The sequence below is a fragment of the Pan paniscus genome, chromosome 14 (genome assembly GCF_029289425.2).
Source record: "Pan paniscus chromosome 14, NHGRI_mPanPan1-v2.0_pri, whole genome shotgun sequence".
In the NCBI taxonomy this organism is placed as follows: domain Eukaryota; kingdom Metazoa; phylum Chordata; class Mammalia; order Primates; family Hominidae; genus Pan; species Pan paniscus.
The window spans coordinates 61,991,657-62,016,108 of record NC_073263.2 but is presented as its reverse complement, the minus strand read 5'-3'; the positions used below and the strand labels follow the sequence as shown (position 1 = coordinate 62,016,108).

The 24,452-nt window shown below is 36.9% G+C and overlaps 1 protein-coding gene across 11 annotated transcripts in view; it reads right to left on the bottom strand.

The window, feature by feature from the left end:
• TDRD3 (tudor domain containing 3) overlaps positions 1–24,452 on the bottom strand; it is a 181,674-nt gene that overhangs the window by 79,346 nt on the left and 77,876 nt on the right. For 8 of the 11 annotated variants that reach the window (XM_008950652.5, XM_003825323.6, XM_008950653.5 and 5 more), the window contains 3 exons: positions 13,253–13,324; positions 11,151–11,300; positions 2,855–2,995 (listed from right to left, as the gene is read on the bottom strand). In XM_008950652.5, coding sequence (XP_008948900.4) covers positions 2,855–2,995; positions 11,151–11,300; positions 13,253–13,324 — 363 coding nt within the window. The remainder of the gene's footprint in view (positions 1–2,854; positions 2,996–11,150; positions 11,301–13,252; positions 13,325–24,452) is intronic. The other 3 variants (XM_063595787.1, XM_063595788.1, XM_063595786.1) reach the window with 1 other exon arrangement.

Here is a 24,452-nt window from a genome sequence, read left to right as displayed (position 1 = left end):
GGAGCTTAGTTCACACCCGACCAATCAGGTAGTAAAGAGAGCTCACTAAAATGCTAATTAGGCAAAAACAGAAGAAATAGCCAATCATCTATCACCTGAGAGCACAGGGGGAGGGACAATGATCGGGATCTAAACCCAGGCATTCGAGCTGGCAATGACAACCCCCTTTGGGTCCCCTCCCATTTTATGGGAGCTCTGTTTTCACTCTATTAAATCTTGCAACTGCACACTCTTCTGGTCCATGTTTGTTAAGACTCAAGCTGAGCTTTCGCTTGCCATCCACCACTGCTGTTCACCGCCATCCCAGACCCGCCGTTGACTTCCACCCTTCCGGATCCAGCAGGGTGTCCACTGCGTTTCTGATCCAGCGGGGTGCCAACTGCCGCTCCCAATCAGGCTAAAGACTTGCCATTGTTCCTGTATGGCTAAGTCCCCGGTTCGTCCTAATTGAGCTGAACACTAGTTGCTGGGTTCCACGGTTTTCTTCCATGACCCACCGCTTCTAACAGAGCTATAACACTGCATGGCCCAAGGTTCCATTCCTTAGAATCCATGAGGCCAAGAATGCCAGGTCAGAGAACAAGCAGCTTGCTGCCATCTTGGAAGCAGCCCGCCACCATCTTGGGAGCTCTAAGAACAAGGACCCTCCAGTAACAATAAGACTCTTACTCAGGGCAATCTTAGCAGATTTGAGGCTCAGTATCTGCTTCTGAAGCCAGGAGATAGGATGCCTGAGTTCATCATTTTCTTTCATCACTTTGTCCACCGAACTTAGAAGCAACCAACCAGCTTCATTATGTTCCTTGGTTCTCCACATATGGTCAAAGGTATTATGTATAGAGTCACTAAACTCCTTGCCTCTCACGAGTGATGAATCAAAAACAGCAAATGCATTTATTTTGCATAACTCTCTAAAAAGTTCATGTGAAGGACTATCAGTGTTCTCCACACTATTAGAAGTAGAGTCCATAGCAGTTTTGGATCTAATCATATTAAGCAGTCAACTCCAAAAATCCCAAATCTAACGAAACAAATACATCCTTAATATTTTGTTCCTCTAGAACCACTCCTGGTACCAAAATCTGTATTAGGGTTCTTTAGAGGGACAAAACTTTAGAGGATATATATATATATATATATATATATATATATGGGAGTTTGTTAAGTATTAACTCACAAGGTCCCACAATAGACCATCGGCAGGCTACGGAGTAAGGAGAGCCAGTCCAAGTTCCAAAACTGAAGAACTTGGAGTCTGATGTTTGAGGTTAGGAAGCATCCAGCACAGGATAAAGATGTAGGCTGGGAGCCTAGGCCAGTCTGTCTTTTCACATTTTTCTACCTGTTTATATTGTAGCCATACTGGCAGGTGACTAGATTGTGAGGGTGGGTCTGCCTTTCCCAGGTCACTGACTCGAATGTTAATCTCCTTTGGCAACACCCTCACAGACACACTCAGGATCAATACTTTGTATTCTTCAATCCAATCAAGTTGACACTCCATATTAGCCATCACGGCCACAAGATTAGAAATTATGGTTTAAGAGTTATGCAGCTGGAGGCTACAAGATTCTGACCCTCCATAAACTGCTCCTAAGATCAGTGTTCTTGGCTCACTGGCTTCTCCCACCCACCAACTTGTCCTTAAAAACTTTTATCCCACTGGGCATGGTGGCTCATGCCTGTAATCCCAGCACCTTGGGAGGCCGAAGAAGTGGGTGGATCATCTGAGGTCAGGAGTTCAAGACCAGTTTCACTAATATAGTGAAACCCTGTCTCTACTAAAAATTGCAAAAAATTAGCTGGGTGTGGTGGCAGGTGCCTATAATCCCAGCTACTCAAGAGGCTGAGAGAGGAGAATCACTTGAACCCAGGAGGCCGAGGCTGCAGTGAGCCAAGATTGAGCCATCGCACTCCAGCCTGGGCAACAAGAGTGAAATGCCATCTCAAAAAAAAAAAAAATACCTCTGATTCCTGAATGATCACTGAGACGGATTTGAGTATAATAAAACTCCAGTCTCTCACGATAGCTGGCTCTGCATGAATTACTCTTTCTCTATTGCAATTTCCCTGTCTTGATAAATCAGCTTTATTTAGGCAGTGGGTAAGGTGAATCCATTGAGCAGTTACATAACACTAAGGAGAAAGCCAAGAAATCATGGAAATACCCACAAATGCCCTACTATTGTTATACTGCTGAATTTACCAACACTTGTAACCATCTACTTCTGAACTTCTTGTTATATGAAATAATAAACCTCCATGGTTTAAGCTGTTTTTGGATATTCTGTACCCTAAAGACAAAAATCAACCAAAGTCATGCAACCTCTAAAGGGAGAGGAAAATGAATTTTTGCAAACATCCTTAGATCTGAGAACACTACAGCATGCCAGAAATATGTTTGACTCCACTCATTTATCTTAAAAATTCAAGAATATTTTGCAATTGGGTCCACATAATACATATGCTTGTTTCACAATATTCTTCCCAAAGAGCAGTAGAAAACAAAACAAAATCACTTTAGACAAAATTTGACAAAAGATGTGGGGAAGGTGGGGAAGCACAGAAAAATGTATGTTTTTGATGCATCATCTTTTGATGGCTTTTTATCAATCCATTCCAAAATATATTATTAGGACATTAGTAATTTAAGTGAGATAGAAGTTTTAAGTAAATTATTTTTCAAACAATCCAAATTTTTCATGATTTAATTGTAATCCTTAATGAAAGCCTTCAAGAGTTATAACATCTATCCATAATACATTGCACAAAGCCAGTGGTGGTGGTAAGAAAGAATAAAAGAATCATTTAAAGAAATAACACTTTAAATTTGTGGTTAGTTCTTTAGCCTTACCAGTTCTCTATAGACACCTTCATGTTTTCCCTCTGATTTGGTTGACTTTTCTTTCTGTAAAACTTCCCTATTTCGGTTACCAGCAGCATTCATATTGAGATTACTTCTAGCACCACCACCACCTCCTCCAAATGTCTTGGTCTTTAGATAAGAGAAAGATAAAAGAGAGGTATGTAAACAGCATTTAAAAATAGTTCTAAAAACTAAGCTATGACTAAAAACAACTGAAGTAATTAAGTTTCCTAATTATGTTTTACATGAAAAAATAAAATATTAACTTATTCCTTTTGAATAGCAAAAATATCTACTAGTCACAATCTCTTATTCACAAATCCAGGCCAGGCAATAAAAATAATTACATGATTTGTGAATAAAAGGGAAGTCATGAAAATGAGTGTACAACTATAGAGAAGAAAATACTACAAGCATTATGAAGACTACTTGTTAAAATGATTTTAGGGTAAAATACTTGACTACTGCCTTGAGAGTTGGGTTCTAAATCCAGCTACCAGTCAAGGTTATCTTGAATCATTAAAATTATGTCCATAGTTCAGTATTATGATTGCATAATCTTAGTAAACAAGTTTGAACATTAGATTGAAACTCTCATTACTAATTTATTATTTTCATTAATCATGTAATATGTCATTTCTTACCGACTGCATATAAAAGCTTTTAAGTCTGTATTTCTTATTTGGCCTGTCTTTTTTGAATAAATATATATGTGACATTAAATTTGAAAATTTGATTTTATCTTATTTTTGTTTTTCAAAACTATTAGGAAAAGATTAGGACATAAATAATGTTGGTTTGGAAAGACACAACTTCATAACTGAAAAGCATCGCCAGTTGTTACCTGTACAGTATGAAACATTTGGTTAAACAATATTTTTATAGTTTTTGTTTTTTGAGACAGGGTCTTTCTGTCACCTAGACTGGAGTGCAGTGGTGCAATCTCAGCTCACTACAACCTCCGCCTCCCAGGCTCAAGTGATTATCCTGCCTCAGCCTCCTCAGTAGCTGGGATTACAGGTATGTGCCACTACCACCCGGCTAATTTTTGTATTTTTAGTAGAGATGGGGTTTCACCATGTTGGCCAGGCTAGTCTCGAACTCCTGACCTGAGATGATCCATCCACCTTGCCCTCCCAAAGTGCTGAGGTTACAGGCATGAGCCACCATGCCCGGCAAATATTTTTATAGTTCTCATGGATATAATAAAAGAAGAAACTAAAACAATTTTTATTAGAGACAATGACCAATATTTTAAAATATGTTTTAAAATGATTACAGTAAGGAAACATCTTACATATAAATTATATATAATACAATAACATTAGAAAATTATTTGAAACAGAAGAAAATACAAAGAAGTATACATGAAAACTTTTTTTAAATGTTGGATGAGCACTAATGGATAACATATTAAGCATCTCTATTAGGTAGCTGATAAACTACAGTATTTACATTTAACTCAAATCAAAATTAAAACCACATCTTCAATTACCAAGGATTCATTACTAGATTCATTCAATTTTGGGTTTATGGAATCCCAGCAAAAAAAAAAATATTTGAAATGCCTTCATAGTCATTACTTGTATAACTAGAAAAACGTATTTATTAATGTGATACAAAATTTATTAGACTAGGAGGCAAGGTAGCACAGTTAAGCACATAGGCTTTGTAACTAGACAAGGCTGGGACTTATCTTGGCCCAGCCACTATCTTTAGCCTTCAGGCAAGTCACTTAACTTCCACCTTCCACAGAGCCTCAGGTTTTTCATCTTTAAAACTGGGATTAGAAAACCTACCTCATTGGGATATTTGGAGAATTAAATGACATCATTGATATGAAGTGATTATCTCAGTAGCTGGCACATGGCAAACACTCAATAACAGATGGTATTTACTATTTTGGTTAATATACTAGAACAAAATTACCTGAAAAGTCTGGAATCTCACCTGCTCCAAATTAAATATATTTCCAAAATTTACATCCCCTAATTCCAAAAGTGCTTTTTCCTTTGGTGCTGCCAGTGAAATAGTCCCATCTTCTGGATGCATTTACTTATAATTTTCTTTCCATTGTATGGATTAAGGAATAGGATAAGCAGCATTTTCAGAGTTGCTTTTTACTGCTCTAAAATAGTTACTACTCACTCATATAAATATCTAGAACCATCACAACCTAAATATTACCCATAAGGTAACTGGTGTTGCCCTTTATGAGCCACATCTTTTTGCTCATATTATATGAATTAGGCATCCATGAGATCATCCTGACTGTGAAACTCAAGTGGGCCTTAATGCTGTCTAGCAATCTTACCATATTTCCCTAGCACACACATATACCTAATCTTCTAGACAACTATTTTACACATTCTCCTCACTTCTCAAACCTCCTTATGTCACTGTTGACCATGCTTACTTCCTTATTAAAAAAAAAACAAAACCTGAAATAATCATTAAAGAACTCACATAGATTTTGACCACATCAACCCACACACTGTTGGTAAATGCATGGTCATACTTTATCTTAACCCCATATGGTTTATCATACCACCAACCATATGCATGTTAAGAGGAATGAGGATGGAATAAACAACTTCCTCGATTCTATATTAATTCTAAGTCCTCGTCTTATATAACTTTTCAATTGCCTTTGATAAGTTTAACACTTCCTTCTCCATAATGTATTTTCTGCATTGTCTGTTTTTATCCTGTTACTGGTCACACCTTGGCTGGTTCCACTTCTGCCATCTAGGCTCTAAGTTCAAATTGAAGTGTTACAGGGTTCATTATTAGCTTTTTCTGTTCTCTATCAACACTCATTCCTTTGGTGATCTCATTTGGCCTCATAATTTTCCATACCATCCATATGTCTACAACTCTCAAGTGCATTTATCTATTATAAAGCTCACTCTTCAGTCTTACTGTCTATTAAACATTATTACTACATGCATGTCTGATAAGTACCTCAATATTCACATGTTCAAAATGGAGCACCAGATCCTCCTCCCCTCACACCTGCTCCACTCCACACTTCTTCATTTCAAGGCAAGCAACTCTAACATGCCAATTTCTCTGGGTAAAACTCTTAGATTCATTCTTCTTCTTCTTCTTTTTTTTTTTTTTTGAGATGGAGTTTTGCTCTTGTTGCCCAGGCTGGAGTGCAATAGCACAATCTTGGCTCACCGCAACCTCTGCCTGGGTTCAAGCGATTCTCCTGCCTCAGCCTCCCGAGTAGCTGGGATTATAGGCATGCGCCACCACGCCCAGCTAATTTTGTATTTTTAGTAGAGACGGGGTTTCTCCATGTTGGTCAGGCTGGTCTCAAACTCCCAACCTCAGGTGATCTGCCCACCTCAGCCTCCCAAAGTGCTGGGATTACAGGCGTGAGCCACTGCGCCTGGCTAGATTCATTCTTGATACCACATCTTCTCTTGTACCCTATATCCAATCTCAGTAACCCTAATGGCTCCTTCAAAATTCCAGAATCTGACCACTCTGCACTACCTACACAACTGCTATGTTTGTCCAAGGCATCATCATTTTTTTTAAATCCTAGATTACTTCAATAATTCTCTACTTGTTGGTTTCCAATTCTCCTTCTCTGCAACCAAGTCTGAACACAGCAGCTACAATTACTCTTTCAGAATATAGGTCAGCTGAGGTTATTGCTGTGCTCAAAACATTCCAAAGGCTCCCATTTTTCCTTGAATGAAGTACAATGTCTTTACAATAGTTTACAGGGCCCTACATAAGGTAACCTCCATTATCTCTCTTGACTTTATCTTCTACTACTTGTCCCTCTGTTCTCTCTGCTTCCACTGGCCACTCTGCTGTTTCTCTGTGCTCCTGCTTTAGAGCCTTTGCCATGGCTTTTCCTTCTGCCTGGAATACTCTTGCTCAGATAACCAAGTAGTTAATTCTCGTACCTCCTTCAAGTCTTGGCTCAGCTCTCACTATCTTGAGGACTAAACAGACTATTATATTTAAAATTGCAATCTGCTTATTTAGTATGCTTATATTACTATGATTCAGATCTTCTGAGTTACATCGATTGAGTCCTACAATTATCACTGGATAACCTTGGACAAGTCCCAAGTTTGTTTGTTAGTTTTAAGCCTCCATAAATTCTCTCATATATAAATTGAGATGTTTTGATGTCTGCTGTAAAAAAAAAAAAAAAAAACTAAGCTGCTTTAATTATCAAATATTTATGGGAAAATATAATATCAATTGTGACAACAAAAAGAAGCACATTATAATAGGTTAACTATGCTCCAATAAATAGACAGCTGTAACCGCATCCAACAAAATCCTTGGTAGAAAAGTTCATTTGAGATAAATGTAAATCAAAAGAACATCTTTCTATAATCATTTAAAAAAATATATTCTCAATATCTTCTGAAACTCCATAATTTTATGTATTTCTGGAAAAAAAATATATATTTCATGCAAATTATATAAAATGTATTAATTTAAGAAATGGTAAAACTGTTTTTTTAAAAGTATGCCTTGTAGACGAAAAAGTAAAGAATAGCAATAGTCGTGTTTACTGAGAGCTTTGAGCAAGAGTGTTATGATTTGTGCCAAGTAGCAGTAGTATTAGCTCTAAATGTTTTAATTCTCACATATGAAGTAGGTACCATTATTATCTCCGAGTTTCACAGATGAAAAAAAATAAAAAACAGGCGATAGAAAAAAGCTGAGTAACCATCCAAAGGTGTCAGCAGGATATGCTTCCAGCCTGTGATTCCAGAGCCTGTGCTTCTGGCCCCTTTACTAGACTGACAACAGAAAGACATTGCGGGAAGAACAACCAAAATTCAAGAACATTACTACTTACACTTCAAAATTAAATAGGAAAGCAGTTGTAAGCTAAGCTTCATTACGGGTTTTGAATAAAGGAAACAATTTCAATCTCACTGGTTAAGAAATGTCTATGTAGCAACTAATTTATGACCTAAAATTTCTTATCAGTCTAAAAGAAATCAATAAATAACTAGGAAAAACACCTATTACAAATAAGCAAATAATTCAAAATAATAAAAAGAGAACTTTGGCTATCAATAATATAAGAGACAGGGGTTTGTTATTCAGGATGTTGGTCTAGGCAAAGATTTTTTGGATAAGACCTCAAAAACACAGGCACACAAGTAAAAATAGACAAACGAGATTATATCAAACTAAAAAGCTTCTGCATAGCTAAGAATTCAATCAACAGAGTGAAGAGACAACCTACAGAATGAAGGAAAATAATTGCAAACTATCCATCTGACAAGGAGTTAATATCTAGAATATATAAGGAACATAACAATTCAAAAGCAAAACAAAACTAAACAAAGCAAAAAATAAACCCGGCCAGGCATGGTAGCTCACGCCTGTAATCCCAGCACTTTGGAAGGCCAAAGTGAGCGGATCACCTGAGGTCAGGAGTTCAAGACCAGCCTGGCCAACATGGTGAAACCCTGTCTCTACTAAAAATACAAAAAAAGAATTAGCCAGACACGGTGGTGCACACCTGTGGTCCCAGCTACCTGGGAGGCTGAGGCTGAAGAATAGCTTGAACCTGGGAGGCAGAGGTTACAATGAGCCAAGATCGCGCCACTGCACTCCAGCCTGGGCAACAGAGCAAGACTCTGTCAAAAATAAAAAAACCAAAAAAACCCAAACAATCCAATTTAAAAATGGGCAAATGATTTGAATATCATTTTTCAAAAGACCATACAAATGGTCAACAGGTATATGAAAAAATGTCAACATCATTTACCATTGAAATCAGCCCAATAATCCCATAGACAGTTTTTTTTGTATAAACAGAAATTGACCCTTCTGATCTTAAAATCTGAAACTTTCATTTGATTTATCTTTATCTGAGTTCTTTCCTCAGGAAATGACACTCAGGCCTTTCAAAAAGTATCAAAGAACTAAAATTAACCAGATCACCACATCCAGACAACGAGATGCCACACCCCTCATTCATCATAATTGCTTCCTTACCCCTCCTTAGTTCCTATTTTCCTGCACATAGATTTCTTCTCTGCTATATAAACCCCTAATTTTAGCCCATCAGGGAGATGGATTTGAGACTGACGACCCATCTCTTCAGCAGTAGCACCCAAATAAAGCCTTCTTTCCTGGCAACACTCATTGTCTCAGTGATTGGCTTACTGTGCAGTGAGCAGCAGGATCTAGACTGGGTGTCTCAGTAACATCATCAGGGAAATGCAAATCAAAACAAAATGAGATATTATCTCATTTCAACCCAGTTAAAACTGCTATAATCAAAAAGACAAAAAAATAACAAATACTGGTGAGGATGTGAAAAAAGAAGAACTCTTATGTACTGTTGGTGGGAATGTAAATTAGTGCAGCCATTACAGAAAACAATATGGAGGTTGCTCAAAAAAACTAAAAATAGAACTAGCATATGATTGAGCAATCCCACTACTGGGTATTTATCCAAAGGAAAGGAAAGCAGTAGGTCAAAGAGATATCTCCCATATTTACTGCAGCACTAGTCACAATAGCCAAGTTATGAAATCAACCTAAGTGCCCACCATCAGATGAAGGGATAAAGAAAACGTGGTATACAGTCATCCTTTGGTATCCGTGAGGGATTGGTTCTAGGACTCCCACCACTCTCCCACTCCCAGCAGATTTCAAAAACATGCTGAAGTCCCTTACATAAAATGATATAGCATTTGCATACAACCTATGCACATCCTCTTGCATACTTTTTTTTTTAATTTTTATTTTTTGAGATGGAGTTTCACTCTTATTGCCCAGGCTGGAGCACAATGGTGCAATCTTGGCTCACTGCAACCTCCGCCTTCCGAGTTTAAGCGATTCTCTTGCCTCCGCCTCTTGAGTAGCTGGGATTACAGGCATTCACCAGCATACCCAGCTAATTTTGTAATTTTAGTGGAGACAGGGTTTTGCTAGGTTGGTCAGGCTGAGGTGATACACCTGCCTCAGCCTCCCAAAGTGCTGGGGTTACAGGCATGAGCCACTGCACCTGGCCATTCTTGTATATTTAAATCATCTCTAGATTACTTATAATTCCTTATATGGTATAAATGTTATATAAATAGCTGCTATACCATATCATTAGGAAATAATCACAAGACAAAAAAAAGGTTTGTACACATTCAGTACAGATGCAACCATCCTTCCCCGCCCCCACCAAAATATTTTTGATCCACTGTTCGTTGAATCCATAGTTAGGAAGAGTTGAATCCACAAATATGGAGAGCTGACTGTCTATACATAATGGATTATTATTCAGTTATATAAAAGAAAGAAATCCTGCCATTCTCAGCAACATGGATGAGCCTGAAGGACATTACATTAAGTGACATAATCCAACCACAGAAAGACAAATACTGCATATTCTCACTCATATGTGAGAGATAAAAAAGTTGTCTCATAGAAGAGCAGCACAGTAATTACTAGAGGCTGGGAAGGGTGAACGTTAAGGGACAGTGGGAGAGGTTGATTAATGGGAATTAAATTACAGTTAGGAGGAATAAGTTCTAGTGTTCAATAAAACACTAGGGTGATTATAATTAACAATAATTTATTGTATATTTCAAAATAGCTAGATGAGAGTTTTGAATGTTCTCAACACAAAGATGGTAAATGTTTGAGGTGATAGATATAATTACCCAGATTTCATCATTACACATTGTATACATGTATCAAAATATCACATGTACCTCATATATATGTGTAATTATTTGTCAGTTAAAAAGGAGGATTTGTGTGTGTGTAAATAGACATATAATGTAGAGATAAAATTATTTTTTACTATACACTAAATAAAATAAAGTATAAAGACAAAAATGTTAATCCTGACGCAGTGACAGATCCGCTGATTTTTATTCATCTCTCAGAAGCTGCTATTTCTCATAAGTTGCTATTAATAAGGGGAAATTATCCCCAAAAAAGTGGCAACTAGCCCAACTACTAATAGGAAACTCCCTGCCAGAATAAAAAGTGTGTTCAGTTGCTACATTGTTTAAAAAAAAGGAAGGAGAAAAGGAGGGTAATTTGCCAGCAAGAGTAACTTACTGGAACTACCATGGAGATCTGGAAAAAGAACACATGAATAAAATATGTAAGATCCCATGAAGTGGCAGGGCATTCCCAGTTATGGAATATGCAAGAAGAATAAGGTTAAGCGTTTGTTGAATTAGTTAGCTTATATGAAAAGACAATAACGATCCACAAATAATCTAAATAGAACATAATGATAAGAAATAAAACGTGTAATGATTTGATTTCTTACTTCCTTGCTTTTTGCAACTTCAGCAATAGCAGCCGTCCTTTGCTTTTCAAATTCATCATTATCATTTGTAGGTTTGACAGGCATTGTAACTTGCAATGTTTTTCTTCGATCAAGTTCTCTGCTATCCACTTGGACATGAGATACACACTTCTAGTAAAACAAGTAAGAATAAGTCAATTTAGTAGTTCCAAAAGAGATTCAAGTTTTCGTTAGAAAGTAATACTTCTTCAAAAGTATCCTGTATCTTTTACAATAGCTAAAAGCCTACACAAATAAAATTCTATCCCATATATTTAAAAGTAAAAGTAGAAAACTGGAAAAGTAACTTTTCAATAAACATAACTAGTAAATAAAATTAAAAGCTATATAAATATGTGGCTATCTAAACAGGGCACATATTTAAAACATACACTGGATCAAGAGAGCCTTCATTTTAGGGTAATAAATAATTTTAGATTTCAAACAATCTTGACTAATGCACAATAAGACATAAATTTGGTTTTGTAATTAAGAGCTTAATTTCCATATTATACCACAATATACATATGTGGATTGGTTAGTATAATTATATTAACATATAAAAAGATGTCTCTGCACTTATAAACCACACTCTAAAAACATACCCACCCCCCGTATCAGGCTTCAAAGTTTTTATATTTTTGTCTCATAAAGTAAAAAAAAAGGCATCACTGCCTAAAAAGAAGCCCTCAATTCTGATCTCCAGTCCAATCTTACCAGTAAAAATAGTATAAAATGAACTTTTTCTCAACTCATTAATAAAAAGGAAAATGGGAAGATCTCAAAGAAATGTGTTCCACAAATACAGAAAAATTTCAGTAATATAAACATATCATATTGACACCAATAAATACACAGTCAGCATTACCTATCTTCAACCCACGTACAAGGCTGCAAGATGCTATACAAGAATTTTTTCAGAATGAACTTTATAACCAAATAATATTATTGAAATTATAGCTTTTATTATATTCTCTAACCCCTAAGAAGCTATAAAACACACTTCAAAGTCTTAAGAATAATTAGATCATAAGTCTCTGGAAGAGAAATATTATCACCAAAATGTTTAAGGGTAAATTTTTACAAATATACTATTATTTTCAAATATAAGTTATTAGAATGTTTACACTGTTTTCCCTATGCAGGTTTTCATTACACTGGGAGAATATCAACCATCAACATGGATCACACCATAGGACTTCATACTTTCTTTTATCTCGGCTATTTCTTCTTCCAAACTCAGTAAAAAAAAAAATCAACATTATTTTTTAAATGCTTCAAAATAGGTTTGATGCAAAAATGACTTACTTAAGTGAGAGTATATCTTACAAAAGGCTTTTAGAGAGGGTGACAGTCAAATGATCTTACTAAATACCAAAATTTGGACACACACACACACGATAAACCTTATTATGGAAACACAGATCTGTTGCCTACCTGTTATGTCCACAACTCATTGCTACTCTTAGCCCAGCACTCTTGAATAAAATTAAAGAGCAAATGCAAGACAGATTACCAACAGCTAAATTTTGATGGCATCATCAGGAGAAGAGCAAGCTGCTACAAGAATTATTCTTAGAATCGTCAGGGATAAAGCAAGAGCAGGCTGGAGAAGATTGTTGAGAATCAATTTGATGCTGAAGACAAGTGAAGTCACAAGATACTGGTCAGAAGGGGAGCTGCTTCAAAGTAGCACTTTGATCACTCTGTGTGGCTTTATTTTTCTCTCCCCCTCTAATGTTTTTAATGAACAAGTGAGAAATTATGATGTATTTTTGTCTTCTTACTTTTGAATTTCCCTCAAAAAAAAAACCCTCTCCCATCCTATTTTAATTAGTTATAAGTTACTCTTCAGATATGGCTCTTAATTGCTTCAATCTTTGGGTTAACAGCTCTCGCAAACGTCAACAATATAACTACAGTGAAGGAAAAAAACCTCAAAATTATTAAATTCCTTGAACTTCATATTTCCAAATAACTCCATAACCTCTTAATAGTTCAGCACATAATGAAACACAGCTTGAATGCTAATGAAAAACACTTTTTCCTAATTTAAATTCATCTGCCAACACAAAAGTCATTACCTGTCCAAAAGGCACAAAAGGCGGTGGTCCACCTTCAGTTCCAATATTGCTTCTATTGTGTTTTGATAAGCTCTGTGGAAAAAAATCCAGTCACAAAAGAGCAGTTATACATAAAAAATATATTTCCAGCATTTATAATGTAACAGGAATCTACCTATTTGAGTAGATTCTTATAAGAAATAGGGAAAAAAAAAGGCCTTCCATAAAGTATTTCAAACCACAAAAAAATATATTATTAACTTCAATAATTAGGCAAAGACTCTCCTCACCTCCCCTTACCAAAACACATATTCACATAAAACTTTCAGAAATATTTATCAGGCCATTCCCCTAAGGAGAAAACAGTCTTCTTAAGAAGCAAATTCAAAAATAACAAACTTTGGTAACAGAATTCCATTTTAAAGCATAAAGCTATGACAGACAAATATTACCTGGAAATTATCTTCAAAAATAAATTTTTTAGACACCAAATTTATTAGTTAACATAAGGGTGATTTCTAATTACTTAAAGAGAACAGATTGTTATAGTGTATAATATGGAGGTTCTTTTAATTATACTAAAATTTCCTTAACCTTCCTTATACTAAATTTTCCTGTTTTGTTTTGCAAAACAATTCATATTTTGAAAAAGTATTCAACAAATTGTTCATTAACTAAAAATAAGCTTCCAAATCCAACTAATTTTAGTTTTCTTTTTTCCTGAAATCTCACAAAGCTAGAGAGATAACAATGTATTATGAAAACGGAAAGAAAATCTTCTGGCAAAAGCAATTTCTCACATGATAAAGTCTTTCTAAAATCCCATAAGGAGTCTCCAGGACTCTCTTCAGTTATCTCTTCCTCTGATTTATTTTGGTTTTGAGGTATTAATATATACATACATTTGTCTTACTAGTTGTTACTTAATACATCTCAACTTTAAACTTTTTGTGCATTTTAATTGTTATCACTACAGAAACCATTATGATTAAAATATGTAAAATAGGTGACAAAGTTAAAAAAAAAAAAAAAACCACCATGTGCACTTTCAAGCATATTCCAGAGTTCCTGAATTGTGTAAACACTGTATATTTTATAAAGATAATTAAGAGTAACGACAGTCAAGCACAACATTCAGTTTATTGAGAAAAGAATAATTTAAAGTGTATATGAGTGCCACGTTTCTTTAAAACCTATATTTAAGATATTAATCTAATTTTTCACAACAACGAATGCATAAAATTATCAAGAGGCCCTTTCCTTAATTTAAACATTAAACAAAGACTATTCAAACAGCTATAAATCATTTCAACTTATACTATCATTTCCTTGAAAAGTTCATGAATTGCAAATAATACCATAGCTCAATAACATTACATAATTAAAAACATATTACAGGACCTGATAAAGGCACATGAGCAATACTTACTCTCTCTTTAAAAACAACTAACAATCTTAACAATGTGTAAGAAACAACTGTTTTAAGACATAGGATAACAGATGATGCAAGACTATTATCCCTGAGAGAAAGAGAAAAAAAAACAGGTGAGCTATGGCTTTCTGCTTGTAGCCATGATGCCAACAGAGGTCATAGGGAGCTGAGTTTAGAATATCAGTCTCACAGTTCAAGCAGGTTGATGGAACTGGAAGTTGTGGGGCTGTTTCAGAAAGAAGAACCTGCCATAATAAAGAAGCTCCAGAAACCCTCAAAGGAGTTCCCTTGAGTCACTGCTGAGAACAAGGCTGAGCAAAAAACAACTGAGAGTTGTAAGCTGAACAATTCCCAGATCTCATAAAGGGTATACAGACAATCCAGCCAGATCAGACCATGCAGACTAAAAACTCTTTGGACATTCATTCAGGACAGGGAGTAGAAATCCAGAGAGCTAAAAAATATTTGGAACAAAGGCTACGCTAGATACTCCTTTCAAAGCTTGAATACACATCTTGAAGGGGTCAAACTGATCAAAAGTAAATTAACTGTTCACCAAAGCTAATTCTTATACTCATTAAAGGAAAATAGCAAAATCCAGGCTCTCAACAACTACCAACATCACAATGTCCAGCATCTAAGCAAAAACTACAAGGCATGTCAAGACAGAAAAAATGTGACCATAACCATCTGAAAATTTAGTCAAGAGAAACTGGGCCATAGATGACAAAGATGATGAACTAACAAATAGGGCGTTAAACAGCTATTAAAACTATGTGTAAGTATTTAAAAGAAAACATAAATTCAACTAGTAAAGAAAAATACAAAAAAAGAAGAACCAAATGGAACTTCTATAAAAGAAAAAAACCACCAACAATGAAAACTCATTGGATGGGCTTAAGAGTAAATAAAATAAGACAGAAGAAAAGATCAGTGAATTTAAAGGTATAGTAATAGAATCTACCAAAAAGAGGCCAAAGGAAAAGGCTAGGGTAAAAAAATGAATAGATCTTCAGTGACTGGTTGGAAAATTACCAGCAGTCTAATGTATGTGTAATTGAAGATATAATACAAAAAAAAAAAAAAAAAACCACAAAGAGGGAAGAGAAAAAACACATATGAAGAAATAATGGCCAAATCACATTTTCTAAATGTGATGAAAACAATAAACTCATAGATCAAAAAACTTCACTGAAAACCAAACAGGATAAAACGCACACCAACCATGTTAGGTACATCATAATTAAACAATTGAATTGTTGAAATCAGTGATAAAGAAAACACTCCTCTAAGAGTCCCTGCCTGGCCATGCCTGCAAGCAGTGCAGCCCCCACTGCCCCACCAGAGCACTTTTGCTGACAGCCTCCTGCCAGAATTTGTTTGCCTGTGACCTCGCTGCCACCCCTTCAGAAAACTTCCCACCTGCTGAATCCCTGCCACCCTATTAGAATGCCCCCCTCCTGTGGTGCCCCTCACCAGAGCTATCCACCCAAGGCAACCCAACTACCAATACCAGAGGGCTTCCCACCAGAGTGCACCCCCATCCCATATGGCTCCCTGCCTGCAGTGCCCCAGCTGTTACCAAAGGAGCATTTCCTGCATGTGGCCCCCTCGCTTGCAGCACTCCCCATCATGCTGGCTATAATACCCCCTGCCTGTGGGGCCCTCCTCACTGGAGCACTCCCACTTGCAGCACCCCACACCCATGGCATTCCCCTGTGAAAACACCCCCAACCTGAGGTAAATTATAATTTAGAAAATGAACAAAACCTCTAAGAAATCTGGGGTTATGTAAAGAGACCAAACATACAACTCTGACATTCCAGAAAGAGAAGAAGAGAGAACAAGCAACTTGGAAAACATATTTGAAGACAGAATCCACAGAACTTTTCCAAATCTCACTAGACAGGTCAACATGCAAACTGAAGAAATTCAAAGAACCTCTGTGACATACTATGCAAGATGACTATTCCCAAGACACATAGTCATCAGATTCTCCAAGGTCAATGCAAAAGAAAAAAATCATACAGGCAGCTAGAGAAAAAGGGCACTTACAAAAAGAATCCCATTCAGCTAACAGCACACCTTTCAGCTTAAACCTCACAAGCCAAAAGAGAGTAGGGCCTATTTTCAATATCCTTAAAGAAAAGAAATTCCAACCAAGAATTTCATATCCTACCAAACTAAGCTTCATAAGCAAAGGAAAAATGAAGTCCTTTTCAGACATGCAAATGCTAAGGGGATTTATTACCACCAGACCTGCCTTACAAGAGCTCCTAAAGGGAGTGCTAAACATGGAAATGAAGAAATGATACCTGTCATCACAAAGCACACTTAAACACATATTCCAGTGACACTATAAACTATGCAATCATGTCTACATAACAACCACCTAGCAATATGATGACAAAATCAAACCCTAACATATCAATATTGACCCTGAATATAAACTGGTTAAATGACACACTTAAAAGGAACAGGGTGGCAAGTTGGATAAAGAAGAAAGACTCAACTGTTTGCTGTCTCCAAGGGACCCATCTCACAAGTAATGATACCCAGAGGCTCAAGGTAAAGGGATGGAGAAACATCTTTCAGGCAAACAGAAAATAAAAAAGAGCAGGGGTCACTATTCTTCTGTCAACTAAAACAGACTTTAAACCAACAACAATTAAGAAGCACAAGGAAAGAAATGACATACATAATAATAAAGAATTCAACTCAATAAGAAGACTTAGCTATCCTAAATATGTATATACCCAACACTGGAGCACCCAGATTTATGAAATAAGTTCTTCTTTACCTATGAAAAGACTTAGACAAACACAATAATAGTGAGAGACTTCAACATCCCACTGAAAGCATTAGACAAATCATCAAGGCAGAAACATAACACAAAAATTCTGGACTGAAACTCAACACCCAATCAATTGGACCTAATAAACATATGCAGAATCCTCTGCCCAACAACCACAGAATATACATTCTTCTCATCTGCACACAGAACATAGTCTAAGATTGACCAAATGCTTGGCCACAGAGCAAGTCTCAATTAATTCAAAATAATCAAAATCATACCAAGCACACATTTGGACCACAGTGCATTAAAAATAGAAATCAACAGCAAGATCTCTCAAAACCATGCAATTACATGTAAATTTTAAAACTTACTCCTGAGTAACTTCTGGGTGAACAATGAAATCAAGGCAGAAATCAAAAAATTATCTGAAATTAATGAAAAAAGAGACGTAAATCTTTGAGATGCTGCTAAAGCAGTGATAAGAGGAAAGCTTTTAGTGTTAACCACCTACATCAAGAAGTTAGAAAGTTCTCAAATTGGCTGGGTGTGGTGGCTCATGCCCCTAATCCCAGCTCTTTGAGACGCCAAGGCAGTCAGATCACTTGAGGTCAGGAGTTCAAGACCAGCCCGGCCAAGATGGTGACACCCTGTCTCTACTAAAAATACAAAAAAAAAATCAGCTAGGCATGGTGGTGTGTGCCTGTAGTTCCAGCTACTCAGGAGGCTGAGGCAGGAGAATTGCTTGAACCCCAGAAGCAGAGGTTGCAGTGAGCCAAGATTGTACCACAGCACTCTGGCCTGGATGACAGAGTGAGACTCCATCTCAAAAAAAAAAAAAAAGTCCTCAAATTAACAATCTAATGTTGCACCTAGAAGAACAAGAATAAAAAGAACAAACTAACCCTGAAGCTAGCAGAAGAAAAGAAATAACTAAAATCAGAGAACTAAGTGAAAATGAGATGCCAAAATCCAAATAAAAGATCAATGGAACAAAAAGATGGTTCTTTGAAAGAATAAACTAAGATTGATAGACTGTGGACCGGGCACGGTAGCTCATGCCTGTAATCCCAGCACTTTGGGAGGACAAGGTGGGCAGATCACTTCTGGTCAGGAGTTTGAGACCACCCTGGCCAACATTCTGAAACCCCATCTCTACTAAAAATGCCAAAATTAGCCACATGTGGTGGCACAGGCTTGCAACCCCAGCTACTTGGGAGGCTGAGGCACAAGAATTGCTTGAACTCTGGAGTTGAAGGCTGCAGTGAGCCGAGATTGCATCACTGCACTACTCCAGCCTGGGAGACACAGTGAGACTCTGTCTCAAAAAAAAAAAAAAAAAAAAAAAAAAAATTGGTAGACTGCTAGCTAGATTAACAAAAAAGAGAGAAGATCCAAATCGGTACAATCAGAAATCACACATATGGTATTACAACCAATCCCACAGAAATACAAAAGATCCTCAGAAACTATGAACATCTCTATGCACACAGACTAGAAAATCTAGAGGAAATGCATACATTCCTAGAAGCAATCTCCAAAGACTGAATGAACCAGGAAGGGAGTGAAAACCTGACCAGACCAATAACAAGTTTTGAAATTGAATCATTAATAACAAAAAATCTCTTAACCAAAAAAATCCTAGACCAGATACATTCACAGCCAAATTCTTTAAGACATACAAAGAAGAACTGATACCAATCCTACCGAAACTGTTCCATAAATATCAAGAAGGAGGAAATTCTCCCTACTTCTTTGCACAAAGCCAGCATCATCCTGATGTCAAAATCTGGCAAAGATGCAACAACAACAAAAAACTTCAGGCCAGTATTCCTGATGCACGTAGATGAGAAGATCTTCAATAAAATACTAGCAAACTAATCCAGCAGCACATCAAAAAGTTAATTCAATATAATCAACTGGTCTTTATCCCTGGGATGCAATGTTGGTTCAACATATGCAAATCAATACATGTGATTCACCACAAAAACAGAATTAACAACAAAAACTACATAATCATCTTAATAGATGCAGAAAAGGCCTTCAATAAAATTCAACATTCTTTCATATTAAAAACTCTCAACAAACTAGGCATCTAAGGAACATATCTCAAAATAATAAGAGCCATCGAGCTGGGCACAGTGACTCAAGGCTGTAATCACAGCACTTTGGGAGGCCAAACAAGGAGGATTGCTTGAGGCTAGGAGTTTGAGACCAGCTTGGGCAACAAAGAAAGACCTCATCTCTATAAAAAATTTAAAAATTAGCCAGACTTGGTGGTGTGCACCTGTAGTGTCAGCTATTCAGGAGACTGAGGCAGGAGGATCCCTTGAACTCAGGAGTTCAAGGTTGTATTGAACTATGATTGTGCCATTGTGCTTCAGCCTGTGTGACAGAGCAAGATTCTGTCTCAAAAATAATAATAATAATAATAATAATAATAGCCATCTATAACAAACGTATAGCCAACATCATACTCAACAGGCAAAAGCTGAAGCATTCTCCTTGATAATTGGAACAAGACAAGGATGCCCACTTTCACTACTTCTATTCAACATAGTACTAGAAGTCTTTGCCAGAGGAATTATGCAAGAGAAAGAAATATATGACATCCAAATAAAAAAAAAAGTCAAACTATCTCTCTTTGCTGATGATATCATTCTATATCTAGAAAACCCCACAGACTCCACCAGAAGGCTTCTAGAGCCGATAAACAAATTCAGTAAAGTTTCAGCATACAAAATCAATGTATAAAAATCAGTTGCATTTCTGTATGCCAATAGCACCCAGACTCAAATCAAGAATGCAAACCCATTTACAATGGCCATAAAAAGAATAAAATACCTAGGAATACAGCTTAACAAAGAGGCGAAAGATCTCTACAATGAGAATTACAAAACATTGCTCAAAGAAATCAGAGACAACACAAACAAATGGAAACGTTCCATGCCCACAGATATTGGCAAGAACCAATATCATTAAAATGGTCACACTATCCAAAGCCATTTAGAAATTCAACACTATTCCTATCAAACTATCAATGTTATTCTTCACAGAATTAGAAAAAAAAACTATTCTAAAATTCATATGGAACCAAAAATGAGCCCATATCACCAACACAATCCTAAGCAAAAAGAACAAAGCTGTCCAACTTCAAACTATACTACAAGGCTACAATAACCAAAACAGAATGGTATTGGTACAAAAATATAACAGTGAGTACTGGGTACAAAAACAGACTCACGGACCAATGGAATAGGATAAAGAACCTAGAAATAAAGTGATACAACTACAAACGCCTGATCTTTGACACAGCTGACAATAACAAACAATGAGGAAAGGAATTCCTATTCAATAAATGATGCTGGGATAACTAGCTAGCCAATATGCAGAAGATTGAAACTGGACCCCTTCCAGTCATCATATGCAAACATTAACTCAAGAAGAATTAAAGACTTTAATGTAACATCTAAAACAATAAAAACCCTAGAAGAAACCCTAGGAAATACCCTTCTTGAGACTAGCCTTGGCAAAGAATTTACGACCAAGTCCTCAAGAGCAACTATAACAAAAAACAAAAATAAGAAGTGGGACCCAATTAAACTAAAGAGCTTCTGCACAGCAAAAGAAACTATAAACAGGGTACACAGAAAACCTACAGAACGGGAAAACATATTTGTCAACTGTACATCCAACAAAGGTCTACTATCCCGAATCTATAAGGAATTTAAACATATCAGCAAGCAAAAAACAACCTCATTAAAGAATAGGCAAAGGACATGAACGAACATTTCTCAAAAGAAGACAAAGAAATGGCCAACAAACATATGAAAAAAATGCTCATTATCACTAATCATTAGAGAAATGTAAATCAAAACCACAATGTGATACCATCTCATAACAGAATGGCTATTATTAAAAAGTCAAAAAACAACCAATGCTGGCAAGGTTGCCAAGAAAGGAAAATACATACACACAGTTGCTGGGAATGTAAACTAGTCCAGCCACTGTGGAAAACAGTTCGGCGATTCCTCAAAGAACTAAGAGTTCAACTACTATTACTGCACATAAGACACATGCACTTGTTTGTTCATTGCAGCACTATTCACAATAGCAAAGACATGGAATCAATGAAGAGGTCCATCGACACAGAACTGGATAAAGAAAATGTGGTAGATATACATGATAGAATACTACACAGCCATAAATAAGAATGAAATAATGTCCTTTGCAGCAATATGGATGCATCTGAAGGCCATCATTCTAAGCAAACTAAGGCAGGAACAGAAAACCAAATACCATATGTTCTCACTTATAAGTGGGAGCTAAATAAACACTGAGTACACATGGACACAAAGATGGGAACAAGAGACACTGGGGACTGCTTAAGGGAGAAGGGTGGGAGGAGGAAATAAGTTGGAAGGCTACCTATAGGGTACTATGCTCACTACTTGGGTGATGGGATCTTTCATACACCAAGCCTCAGTGACACACAATTTACCCATGTTAAGAAGCCTGCACATGCACCTCCTTAACCTAAAATAAAAATAGGAAGAAAAAAAAAAGGAAAAGACTTAAAAGTAGATAAAGAAAAGATACATTACATAAAAAAAGATTACTACAGACTATAGATAGTATACCAGGTAATTGACAATGAGATGATGTCCTTAAAACACTTAAGAAAAATTTTAAAAATCTTTCAATGTAGAAACATACATTCAGAGAAAATGTCCTTAAAAGGTAAAGAAAAAAAAAAAACATTCTGACAAACCAAAACTAAAACACTTCATCATCAGCTAACCTGAACTAAAAGACACACCACGCAGGAACTTGATCTTTACCAAAGAAAAGAGAGAGGGACGGAAATGGTAAATGCGTAGAAAGACAAAAATATCTTTTAAAAATTGTTTCATTGTTTTAAAAACCATTTAAGGGAAAAAAATTAAAACATGTGTTGTGACCTTCATAACGAATGTAAAGTATATGACAAAACCAGCATAGAGACAAAACTGGGTACATGAAAGCATATAATTGTATGGGTCTTACAATACGCATAAAGTGGTACGTATTATTGAAGGTAGAAAGAAAGAAGTCAAGGGTACACATTTTAAACCTTACAGCAACCACTTAAAAACAAAAACACAGTCATATAGTATAGGGCCCAGCTCTACAAGGTCTGTGGGTTTTTTCTCCTTGTGTGTGGAGATGAGAGTGTGTAGAAATAAAGACACAAGACAAAGAGACAGAAGAAAGGACAGCTGGGCCCGGGGGGCCACTACCAGCAAGGCGCGGACACTGGTAGTGACCCCGAATGCCTAGCTATGCTGTTATTTATTGGATACAAGACAAGGGGGCAGGGTAAGGAGTGTGAGCCATCTACAATGATAGGTAAGGTCATGCGAGTCACGTGTCCACCGGAGGGGCCCTTCCCTGTTTGGCAGCCAAGGCGGAGAGAGAGAGAGGACAGCTTACGCCATTATTTCTTCTATGCATTTCAAAGACTTTTAGTACTTTCACTAATTCTGCTACTGCTATCTAAAAGGTGGAGCCAGGTGTACAGGGTGGAACATGAAAGCGGATCAGGAGCGTGACCACTGAAGCACAGCATCACAGGGAGACAGTCAGGCCTCTGGATGGCTGAGGACAAGCCTGCCATCAGTCAGGCCTTTCACAAGAGGTGGTGGAGCAGTCTTCTCTAACTCCCCCAGGGAAAGGGAGACTCCCTTTCCTGGTCTGTTAAGTAACGGGTGCCTTCCCCAGGCACTGACGCTACCGCTAGGCCAAGGTCCACTAGGTAATCGGCACCTTCCCAGGCGAGGGCGTTACTGCTAGACCAGGGAGCCCTCTAGTGGCCCTGTCCGCTAGACCAGGGAGCCCTCTAGTGGCCCTGTCCGGGCGTAACAGAGGGCTCACACTCGTCTTCTGGTCACTTCTCACCGTGTCCCTTCAGCTCCTATCTCTGTATGGCCTGGTTTTTCCTAGGTTATAATTATAAAACAAAAATTATTATAATATTGGAATAAAGAGTAATACTACAAACTAATAATGATATTCACATATAATCATATCTATAATCTATTTCTAGTATAACTATTCTTATTCTATATGTTTTATTATGCTGGAACAGCTTGTGCCCTCGGTCTCATGCCTTGGCACCTGGGTGGCTTGCCGCCCACAATATAGCTGATAAGCTAATAATGCAGATAACAGAATCATTTAAAAAATGCAATTCATTTAAAAGGAAGTGCTATGATTTGACTGTCCCTCCAAAACTTATGTTGAAATGTAATTGCCATTGTAACAGTGTTAAGAGGTAGGACCTTCAAGGGGTGATAAGATTATGAATATTTTTCCCTCATGAATAGATTAATGCTGTTATCACAGGAATGGGTTAGTTATCTTGGGAGTGGGATCTTGATGAAAGATGAAGTTTATGTCCCAGCCTCTCTCTATCTCACATGCTTACTTGTCCTTCCACCATGTTATGATGCAGCAGGAAGGCCCTGGTGAGATACCAAAGCCATGTTATTGTACTTCTGGGCCTCTGGAACTGTGAGAAATAATTTCTTTTCTTCATAAATTACCCAGTCTGTGGTATTCTGTTATAGCAGCAGAAAATGGAGTAAAACAGGAAACAAAAAGCAAAACAACAACAAAAGAAATAGCAAGATAGTAGAATTAAAACTTTCCATACTGAGTTCCATTAAAAGTAAATGGTCTACTAATGCTGAAACTCTATACTCATTAAACAATAACTCCCCCATTCTCTCCTCCCCCAGTCCGTGGAAATCACCATTGTACTCTCTCTATATAATTTTTGCTACTTTCAGTACCTCACATAAGTAGAATCACATGGTATTTGTCTTTTTATACCCAGCTTATTTCACTTAGCATAATGCCCTCTGCCGCTGTAAACAAGGGTACACAAATGTTTCTTCAAGACCTGTTTTCCATTCTTTTGGGTTTATAGCCAGAAGTGGAATTGATGGATCATA